At 26.1% G+C, this 11,862-nt stretch overlaps 1 protein-coding gene across 1 annotated transcript; it reads right to left on the reverse strand.

Annotated features, from left to right (window-relative positions):
• Positions 1-555: 555 nt before the first annotated feature.
• On the reverse strand, positions 556-4,573 carry LOC135931293 (ribosome biogenesis protein NSA2 homolog). The gene is made up of 7 exons (XM_065468293.1): positions 4,460-4,573; positions 2,746-3,096; positions 2,603-2,687; positions 2,379-2,473; positions 2,022-2,148; positions 1,577-1,642; positions 556-762 (listed from the first exon to the last, which is right to left on the reverse strand). Exons 1-7 carry the CDS (start codon positions 4,460-4,462, stop codon positions 695-697), a joined length of 795 nt encoding a protein of 264 aa, XP_065324365.1. The 5' UTR covers positions 4,463-4,573; the 3' UTR covers positions 556-694.
• Between the last annotated feature and the right edge of the window lie 7,289 nt (positions 4,574-11,862).

Consider the following 11,862-nt stretch of genomic DNA (forward strand, 5'->3'; position numbering starts at 1 on the left):
GAGCCAAATGAATTATGGGAATAGTATTCGATTTTATGAGAACATAGGCTTAGCTGGGAGGGAGGAATCCCCACTCAGAAATTTAATTTTCCTGTTCTCGTAAATATCATTCTAAGCATATCATATTTTTATAGTCAAAGAAATCATTGTTTTTAAGCTTATGCCCAAAACAATTTTTTTTGGAGAGATCTAATTGAACACAACCGCAGAAAGTGGAGCGAATTGTGTAAATAGTTATTGGATGTGACAAATATAGATTTGGATTGTCTAAAAAAGGAAGGCTTGAATTAAAATGGGAATATGTGATAGAAAGTGAGATTAACATGATTGACAGGTATAAATACCGAAATAGAAATGTGTTTAAGACTTTGGAAAAGCTGAAGACGACCAGGTTAGGTCATCCTAAAAATAACACGAATAAAACTATTTTTTTTTAAATCAACTAACAATTATGATTTAGAAAATTTTTGATACGAAAATTTGATAAAGAAAATTTTAAAAAAAAAATAATGAATAATCAGAGAGTAAATAGTTCTAATTATAAAATGAGACTAGAACGTTTAAATTTTATTATGTTTGTAATAAATAGAACTCACATAAAACACGCTTACATTTACATCTATTTCATTTTTTACAAAAAAAAAGATTTCGTATGATAAAATTCAATGTATTTGCGATTGATAATCCGAATATTTTAAACGAGAAGAACTGCATTTATACAACCATCATTTTCTGGAACATTCGTGACTTGAGCATATTTTCCTATATTTTAATTTTTTAAAAAAATGATGTAAAATATTATTTATAATTCACATACTTTCTAACATATTATCGGTAAGAATCTCCTAATTTATTAAAGAAAATATAGTATAACTCGTTTATATAATATTTTTAGATTCCTAGAAAATTTAAAATGTCTCTCAAGTTTATTATCTTCTTGGTTTACGTTTTTAACCCCTTGAAAAATGTTACAAGTGGATTATACTGTGCTCACCCTCGACATCAATCTCAACGAAATTTGCCGTTACAACAGCTGATTCGTTTAAATTTCTATTCGTTTTTTTTATAATCAAATGCTAGGTTTGGAGGGCTTTTAATTAAAAATTAAAATAAATTTCATTCTAAATACTAACCTACATCTCTCAAACCTTTAGATATTTCCTAACCCATAACTCTCTAACCTGTTATCCCACACCTAAGTTCAAGTTAATTCATTTCAAATATATTCCACCTAATTAAAAAATCTCCAGTTGAACATTTCTTGAATCGAGTAATTATCACGTGAATAATATGGCTTACAAATTCAGTAAAAGCTTTTAACGTTTTTTTTTAAATAAAACGCCTAGTTACTGTTGGTGTGATATACATTTAATAATAAAGTAATATAAAACATACTAATATGGACGATTTCATATAAAATAATACAGCAAAACAAAATGGCTTAAATTTGTAAGGGCTAATATAATGGGAGATAGAAACAATCTGTCTTAGAGGGCAAGAATATTTTAGAGGGATAGAAGGTATATCCTTGCAGTAAGCAGTGAGACTAAAAAATAAATTTAAAAAATTAAATTACCCCAGACTATTTTTCCTCCAGGTGTAACGAGTCCTAGTTCACTCACGTTTACCTCAATAACAGTTCCTTTAACAAAATATTATAATATAATTTTTGGAAGAAAAAAATAATAGAAGGAATAGTATGCAACATATTAGATACATTTATTCAAATAAAAAAATATTTACACTAACTTTTTTTTATTAATATATTTATCGAAATTTGTGTGCTGTTAAAATAATTAGACATGTAAATATTTTGTCCGATCATTTATATTAAAAATGATGGGTTATATAAAATATTTATAAAAGTAACTTGTAATGTAATATTTACTTTTCAAAAGTAACTTTTAACTTAGCTACAAAACAAAATGAGACGAGATACAAATTTTATCAAATAACATTGGAGTGGGAAAAACAAAGATCCAACGTCTAAATTCTAAGCAAGAAATTTATGTAAAAAAAACCTTTTGTGATGACCCCAAGTGATGTATAAAGGGCGGAATTTGGGTTCTTTTTAACTCCGATGATGGGTAGCTGAAAAGTGGCTTTTAACTCTGGATGTGTCACATGAGCTTTGTTAAATCTTAAACCCTATATTAATGATAGATTTTAAAAATATAAATGTATTTCAAATTAGTTTGATAAAACAAACTATTCATTAAGTTAATAATCAAATATTAATCCTGGAATATTTTAAATTATATTGATTAGGGAGCACGATACCTGAATTTGGCAGACTTATTTAATTAAGAAAAGTGAAAAGGGAATCAGTATATTAGTAATTTATATTAAAATATTTTATCATTGCAGTTATAATTTACCATTGGCCTTATGAAGCGTTCAAACTTTGGTGGTTTTCTTGTAAAATTTTCGCCAACATAACATACTTTAGTAACCATTCTTTTCCAAGCTTTTTCTAAAAAAAATTTTAAAAAAAATTTATCAAAAATCAACTCTTTATAAATAGATTAAACAAAAAATATTATTATAATAATAATAAATTATATATTTGATTTATTTTTTTTCTAATATATCAGGCTAATACTTTTTGATTTCCCAGTTCGGATAACTTTAAATACTTCTTTTTCTGAAATTCCTTTGACTTTGGGTATATGCACATCCCATTTACCCTACATATTTTAGTAATTAATAAATTTATCTCTTAAAAAAATATTCAAAAAATCATACCGCTTTTTCTTTCCTTTTTTGTTTTATCATATTTGATAATACTTTAGATGAGTTTTGATTAAAAGCTTCTCTATCCAGAAGATATGGTGGAACAGCTCCTTTAGGTGTCTTTTGTTCATTCTTGGATTTATTATTGGTCTGTTTCAATTGATGTGATTTAATTGTTTTTTGCAAGGCAATTTTTTCAGCGTGAAGTTTTTTGTTGTAAAATTTAGCTCTTAAACCCTTTAATTTTTTAGCTTTTAATGAGCGTTTGTGACCTTCTCTGGATTCTTTTTTCCTCTTTCTTTCTTCATAATCAAATCTACGACCATGTTCTTTTCGAAACCGTTCTATATATTCGTTTTGTGGCTAAATATATATTATATAAAAAGTTATTCATTTTAAAACAATTTTATTATAATAATGAAAACTAATCTGTGCCTTAGTTTCAATTAAATATTTAAAAAACTAAATCACAGGTACCTATATTGCCTGGAAAAACAAGCATACCCCCCTTCTCCTTAAAAGAATACATTTAAGATTCTTTTAATTTCATAGCTGAAATTTTGTTTTAATAATGGTATCAATGCAGTTAGTGTTAAATGACTCAATTTGTGCCGATTCTTGAAATGTCTAACTTAATATTTTCGCCAAAAAAATATTACCTAAACCTTGGGATTTTGCTAATAGGCGTCCAAATCTTTTTGCCATCTATGAGCAAAATATTAAGATTTTCTAATATTTTTAGGATAAAATACTGAATTAACTATTTTTTAAAAATCAGCTCAAATCAAGCCATTTAACAACACTATGCATCTTAACAATTATATAAGCTTCATCTAGCTAATATGGTAAAATCATCACAATAAGTTTTATTTTAAATAGTTTTTTGATAAACTTATCAAAAAAATATTCATGACCCATTACCCTTTCCCCTTCCCTCCCAAAAAGTCTATGGGCCATTATGCTAACCAATGAGCAGCTTATTAACAGTCTATATAGTATTTAATGACCTGATTTTAATGTCATAGATTGAAAAATTTAATGGGAAATAGAATTTATAAAAATTAACTTTGGATAAGTTAGAATTTATTATTTGATTTAATCATATTTGTTGTGAATCTCTATAATAAAGGTCTATAAGTTTTAAATATCTAATTAAAAATTGCAAAGATATTGTAAAATTAAAATCAAAATATTGAATCAATTTTAAGAATTTGAATGGATCAAGTACTATCTAAGGTTTAAATATTTTGAATACATTTAGTAAGCATCAATGGTATACTTCCAAAAAAATCAGGTAACATATCATTATAGCAATAAAATTTTGTGTTGTCAAATTTATTTTGCCATATTACCACAAAAGCCTTGCCATCTTATCAAGGGTCATTAGTAAATAGTAAAAACCACAACTTTTAATAACACCTTAATAGCACCTATACTTAGGATGTTTGGTTTATTTTATTTTGGTCTAATGAGGCTATTCAATGATATAATTATTTCATCCTCTAAATAAAAATTTTATTGTAAAAGAGCAAAACACCTGCCAGATAACATAATTATTGGCCCTAATTTCAATTAAATATGTCGGCAATCATTGTAATTTTCTTTGAAATGAAAAAGATTCTATCACTAATCTATAGTAATATTTTCCAAATGGCAAGCGAACAAATGAAACCATAAATTTAAATAGCGGAAAAATAAAAAGAGTTATTTATAAAATTACGATTACCATGGTTCCTACGGAATATGAATATAATAATGACACCTAAAAATGATGAGTAAAACCTGCCTTCTATCGGGTGTAACTAAACTGAGAGTTGACAGGCAAACTGAGAATAGACAGGTATAAATTTATTTATTGCCCATCAGTTATATTTTAAAAATATAAATAATGTATTTGTATTATGTAAATCAAATTTATTTTCAAAATTAAAATTATCTAAATATATAAAATAGAATATAGAAGAAATGACTTTTTCAATCATTACAATAATCTTAAAAGGGTGATAAATTTCATCAAAAACAATTATAACAAAGTTATCATCAACACGAGATTCAATTCCCCGCCATTTAAAAATCATAATAAGATAAAGATGAATAGCAATAGTCAACTAAAGGGTTATTTTCAAAGATTAGGCCAATTTGCCAATATTCAACCCAATCTCGGTGATTACCTCAAAGCTGCAAGTGACATTTAGCTCGAGTGTGGAATCATTTAAAGCTTGCAAAAGCTAGGAATCCATATTCGATAACTGCTATCAAAATTTTTGGCATGATCCATCCAAAGTAGAATCATCCGATAATGTTAATATGTTGAATTAGTCAGATCTAACGAATAAGATCTTGATGACCTACTAGTAACGTTAAAACGGATCCTGCCAAGGCATCAACTCCTTTAAGATAAAAGGGCAACGCCTTTTCTTCTAGCATCACCTCGTTTAATAGTTATATCAAAAGAAACAAACTTAACCAACAAACGATCCCGGTGCCTTAATATGCTATTGATAAGTGGACAGAAATTGATTTGGTATAAAAGAAGTGTATTAATCCCATTCTGTTACTCCCTCAGCATTGACATGATAAACGCCCAACTTTGGTGTTATACAAACGCATGCAGCGTCTACATGAGCGGGAGGGGTAGGAACAGTTTGCATCCTATTTTTTTGAGGGGGTAGGCTGCTTTAATGGGGGTATGATAAATTTTTTGGGGGGTTATCTATTAAATTTTGAGATCAAATAGGACAAAATTTATTGCTGTAAAAATTAATACTTTTATTATAGAATTATTATAATACAATTCATCGACCAAATCTATATATTGTAAACAATCATACACATTGTTTTCCACATAAAACTTTCTGCTATTCTTTGTAATGTAATTTAAAAGGTTTAGATATTTTAGCAAACTCATAATGCCATAATAATTAATTCATTGTTAATAATGGAGCTTTTAATTGAATTTATTATCTAAAAAATAAATTCTTTATATTCACAAAATATCGATAGTTGGTAGTAGAGATAGATTAATTTAAGTTATACTTTATTAATTCTCTAAAAAGTGTATCAAAAAATTAAAAAGGTGAAAATAATAATGGGGGGGGGGGGGGGTAGGCACAGGTTTTTGAAGGCGCTTTGCATACAGTGAAAATCCTGTCATGTAGACGCTGAACGCATGGATATAGCCCCAATTCTTTAGTCTTTCATATTTAAACGTATTAAAATTAAGAGGGCTCTGATAGTAAAAATGGACCTTTATCCCGCTTTATTTTTTGGTGCGGTTCAGGCAGGATGCTGGTATTAAGACCATGAAAAATATCGAGCATCTCAATAGGAAGCTATACAATTATTAAGGTTATTCTAATGGTATTAATATTAATCTCGCAACTGGTACTAATCTCTATATTATTTAATTATATGATAAACATTCAACCATGCTATGCTTGATTTCTTAGTTTCTGATATAAACTTTGAACAAGTAAATCATAAAGTATTTACAATTTTGTGATATAATAGATTTTAATTGCCAAAACGTAAAATGTTATGATAGAATCAATTTACGCCATTACTTAAAAACCTTTATTAATTTATATCTTGATTTTATTTTTGAAACTTTATTAAATATTTAAAACCTTATCCAAATTTAAATTAATAAATTTAAATCAATCTTTAAAACATTTATCAATTATTTAAAATAAATATAAATAAATAAAGCGATAACAAGAATAAACAGCAATTATAGATTAAAAAATTTTTCCTTATCGATAATATTATATTATTATCATAAAGAGTTATAGACAATTCATTGTAGATGGTTAAATTATTTATCACAAGATTTTATCCGAAAATTTAATGCAAAAAAAAAAATTTAAAAAATAACTGACTGATTAATAGAAATATGAGTATTTTATCTATTTCTAAACAGGGCAGTCCCTCTGTCTTATTATAATTAGGCACTGTCATAGCCGTAGCCAGGGGGAAGGACAAGCGGAAATCCCCCCCTTCAGAAATTTATCACTTTTTGTGAATATCATTTTAAGTTAATAAAAAATACACCCCTTAGTCCTCCCTTCATTCCCTGACCCCCCAAAATGTATTCATATATCTCAAACAATAATTTGAAAGAAAGAATGTAAAAGTTGATATTTTTTTAAACAAAACTATTCAACATAATTTATACATTTTTGGAAAAAAGCATTTATATATAAAAAAGTGAACTATAAATGTTTATGAGAAATGGAATATAAGCCAATGAAAAGTCTTAAGACAAAAGTGAGTATTATAATATAATATATCCATAAAATTACTTATTATATAAAATATATTTTTTTATAAAGTGACAGTGAGTAATTTTAATTTATTTATATTAATAAAAGTAAAATATAATTATAAAACTATTGATAAAATTAAATAAAAAATTAAATAAAAAAATTAAAACACAATACAAACAGTGGAATATTATATGTCGTAGATTTAGAGTATATTTAATTTTATCAATTATCGTAAGACAATCAAATAATTTATACCAATATAGCAAATTTTATATTTTACAGAAAACTATAAAATATTGATAAGGACATTAGAAAATATCTTTTAAAAACATTGTGGGATAAATAATATGAAGATTAATTTTTAATATCATTTTTTATTTAAATAAATAGATGGCGTTAAATAATTGAATAAAATTGTTGCTATATTTATTATCAAGCGCTTTGATTAGTAAAATTTGTAAAATATTAACTGTAATATATTGTCTAACTGTCAAATATGCCTGTAAAAGTGGGATTTTACCTAGTATTTTGTAACTAATTCTATATAATATAGGAATATCAAGTATATTTCTACTTACTTTTTATAAATTCTTATACTTGTTTGGAATAAATTATTACCATGCTTTTATATTAACGTATATACAAGTAATTTATTATATATTGTATAAACTAATAAAAATATATTTCATATTTGTTCCAGGTTAATATTTTTTATTAAAATAAACCTCCTATCTTGTAAAAATATGTTAAAGCTATATATAGACCAAAATAACCGGGCCGATGGCCCACCCAAAATGGGATCCCCCTTAGGAAAATCATGGCTACGCCTATGGGCACTGTTTTAACCACCTTTCACAGTTAGCCTAAATTTGGGTACAAATATACAAATTTGTGGAAAAAAGAACATACAGTATTTTTATTATTGATCTTATGAGAGAAAAAAAACCTAAGCATAGTAAGTAATGAATATACGAATTATTATACCTCCTTATAAACATTCTAAGGCATATGTGTCCATGCAATAATTGTATCATGATGTGAAATGCCTTATATTAAACCATGTTTCTTGCTGTTCTTATTCATTGAGCCTGGTAAAGCATGTTTCAAAATGCAATATAGTAACTATCGTTTTTTTTTATTTAATTCTTCAGCTTTTATTTTTTCATCCATCGGTTTATAGAGATAGATAGAAATGAAATGCCTTATGTAAATTCTTGTTATGCCTTATAAGAAGTCACGTAGTGATGTAACTCAATAAGGCTAATACTCGGAAATAGCTTTGAGGAGAGACAATCTTTAAATTATTACCTTAAACATTTATATTAGAGTTATCATTGAACATCTTATTTTCGTAAACATTTTTGGACTAATGAAGTGACTACGCTATGAAATCCTCCTTAGCGTTGATTGGTATGACTATATACTTGATTTGGTAAATTGCATTGCTAAAAACCAATTAATCATAATCAATCAAAATTTTATTATAAAATGATTTTATAAAAATAATTTTCAGAATTTTTCTAAATACACTTAAATAAATTTTTTATTAAATAAAAACTAAGATTATATATAATTGTATTTTTATTTAATATTAATGGAAAAAAAAATATATTTACTAGCTTATTACATCTCAAATTTTATTTTTCAATTTAAAAATTAAACAAATATATATCCATAGGATAGGAGAGCGTTAAATGCATAAATATGAAAATATCATTTTAGAAAAAAACAATGAATATTGGTTAGCGCTTTTTTTATATTTATACATGTGGAAAACCTAAGAATTAAAAAAAATAATAGGTTTCTTTGACATTTAATTTAAGAGTAAGTTTAAAATCTAAAAATAATAGAAAACTGTAAAGCACATATTGCTGACGTTATTGATCAAAATTTATTCATTTTTGTTTCCAATGCTTATATTTGCGTGTAATCCTAAAAAATCTTTTAAAATATTTTTATTTGTGCCAAGCTCAAAACCCACCACTTACTAAATATTTCATTTTTCCTTTATTATATATAATCATAAGTACGACATCTTAAAAATGATTGAATAGACTAACTTTTTATTATTTTTGATGAGATATAACAACGAAAAAATAAAATCTTTGTAAGTAATCGGTTTTGAGCTCGGCAATCGGTCCTATCATTATATTTTTAAAATTTTATGGGATAATGTTTTGCATGTAATTATAGAGATACAAAACAAAAATGAACATTTTCAATTGATATTATTAGCAAATTTGTTCAATCAAATATTTAGTAAGTGGTTTGGTTTTGTTAGGCAATCGGTTAAATCAAAATATTTTAATAAAATTATTTAAAGATAATGCTTAACACGTAAATATACGCATATAAAACAAAAATGACGTTTTCCATGAATAACGCAGTCAATGCAAAATTTAGTCATCGGGTCTGTTACGAGTCGGTTATCGGTCATATAACAATATTTTTAAAATATTTTTTGGGATAATTTTATACACGTATTTATAGATATAAATTTATTTATTTATATGCATAATCCTCCAAGAAATACAATGGAAGCATTGCATACTTTAAAATATATTTTAAAAGTTTTCCAAACATATTAGAATTATTATATTATGTATATTTAATTTTATATTTTATTGTGATTTACACGCTGTTTTATATAGCTATAATATTTTTTAAACAGATAATATTTTATTATATGTTTTAAAAATTAACATATTTTTAAATATGGCTGATCTAATAAATTTTTAATACTCCAAAAACAATCATAAATTATCCCGCCCCCCTTAGAAAATTTATTCTTGGCTATGCGCCTGTATTTACCTACTCTACTTATTACAGTCGAAAAAATCAGGTAAACATTTAGTGGTAGTGAAGAACTACTAAAGTACTTTCAATTGAAAATAATGTAAACCTTTTGTGGCAGGCAGGGAGTTGAAAAATTGTTACACTAAGGAATTTTACAAAAAAATAATAACCTTAAGCACCTCCCCCACAGTGACCCCTACAACGAGAGGAGTCCGAAACAACTGTCTAAAAATTTAAGTGGTAATACTTTTATTGTTTTGTTATATCCTTAACGAAGTGATTTCTGCTTTATGGTATCGGACTCGACCTCGTGATTCTGTTAATACATATTAAATTAAATAATAAGTGAGATGTCTTATTATTAAATTTTGATAAATTTTAGTCAATGTTAGTCAAATTTTTGAAGAAATGTTGGGAATATTTACAAGAAGGCTAAAACGGAGGTTGTAATTATTACACATAAAGAATCTAAACATTTGTCAGATTCTGAGAATTGTAAATTTATTTAATTAAAATATTTTTACTAATACATTATTTAGCTACTTCTTCTTCTTATAATAATAATTCTGAGTGTCAAAATATGTGTAACCATTTTCTCAGGGGGGGGGGGGGATTTTTTATGGGATATTCTGCTTCCGTCGCTCAGGGGCCAATGCTCCCTCCGCCCTCCTCTCTGGAAATGCACAATTTATAAATTTATAAATAAGAATTAAAATGCAAATTATTGATCTCATCAACCTGTTCTTTCTTGACTCGTGCTAAAGGCAACGGATTTGGGTTATTACTACATATTGGAAAAATATTTTAAGCTATATATATTAGCCCATTTAAAAAAAAATATAATATAGTCTTTACTCATATAGAAATTGTAGGTATAATCAAGCAAATAAGATAAAGAATCCTATATTAAATAAATTTATAAATTATGCAATAATATTTGTAAACCTATGGGATCAATTATAAAAGTCATATGAACAATCATAAAAAGCTATTTAAACCCGATGCAACTAGTTTTACTTTTGTAATATTTTAATAATTTTATCTTTAAATTTTAATTATCGATATGATTCAAAATAATGGAAATGTTAAGCATCTTCTCAATCTTGAGGAAAATTCTTTCAATAATCTTGATAAAGCTTTATCTCAAACAAAGAAACTATTTGACAACATTAAATTAGGTACACATGAAAAAACACTTGATATTAATGGAATTATTTCTTCCGATATTAATGGAATTATCTCTTCCGAGAAAGATTCTATACTTAAATCAAATGGTATTTTAAAGAAAAAACGAGATATTTTAGTTGAACCTGTTATTCAGATAATGGATAAAAGTTCCCCTGACATTGATAGCCTATATTCCGAATCTCATAATAGCAACATTGCTCTTAGCCAAACAAACGTAGATAAGAGTAATGAATCACATTTAAATAATAATGACACCACAGTTTTAAAAATGGACCAAAGAAATAATTCCATGAAAAACAAAATGGGTGAAAAATTTATACCTACTACCTTAGATAATGAGGATTCTTTAAAAAATGATTTTAAAACAAATGATTGTACTCTTGATATTGAGTGTATACCCACAACTGAATCATATTCAAATTTAAAATCAACTACCAAAGGATTTAAATGGCCATTGTCTACTATTAGGAGTATATTCTTTTTTATTTCATTATCACTTCCAATAATCTTATCATTCACATTTATTTATGTACTTCCATGCCCATCTACTATACAATGTAGTAACTGTTCTGGAAATTTTTCAAATTTATTATCTAATAAATTAAATACAACAAACAAATATCAAGTTTATCAATATAGCAAAACCTTTCCTATAACTTTTAACCAAAATGAAACTGTTAAATTGATACCTAAACCAAAGAGAGTTATAACATCTAATAGGAATTCTAATAATGTTGACAAAGAGTTTAACTCCAATCTAAATGTTGAGACAATATTTTTAAATACAACTCCATTCCTACCAACAAATAAATTATTATAAATATCGTTTTTAAAATCTCTTGATAATATTTATTTAAAGCATGAAATCATTTTAATGTCC

Source organism: Gordionus sp. m RMFG-2023, chromosome 1 (assembly GCF_954871325.1).
Source record: "Gordionus sp. m RMFG-2023 chromosome 1, tfGorSpeb1-WG-v2, whole genome shotgun sequence".
NCBI classification, from domain to species: Eukaryota; Metazoa; Nematomorpha; class Gordioida; order Chordodea; family Parachordodidae; genus Gordionus; species Gordionus sp. m RMFG-2023.

Coding starts and splice junctions, on each gene's coding strand:
- LOC135931293 (XM_065468293.1), bottom strand. Junction 2,474..2,602: donor CCGAACTGGGAAATCAAAAA/GTATTAGCCTGA, acceptor AATTTTTTTTAG/AAAAAGCTTGGAAAAGAATG. Junction 763..1,576: donor TGGAGGAAAAATAGTCTGGG/GTAATTTAATTT, acceptor ATTAAAATATAG/GAAAATATGCTCAAGTCACG.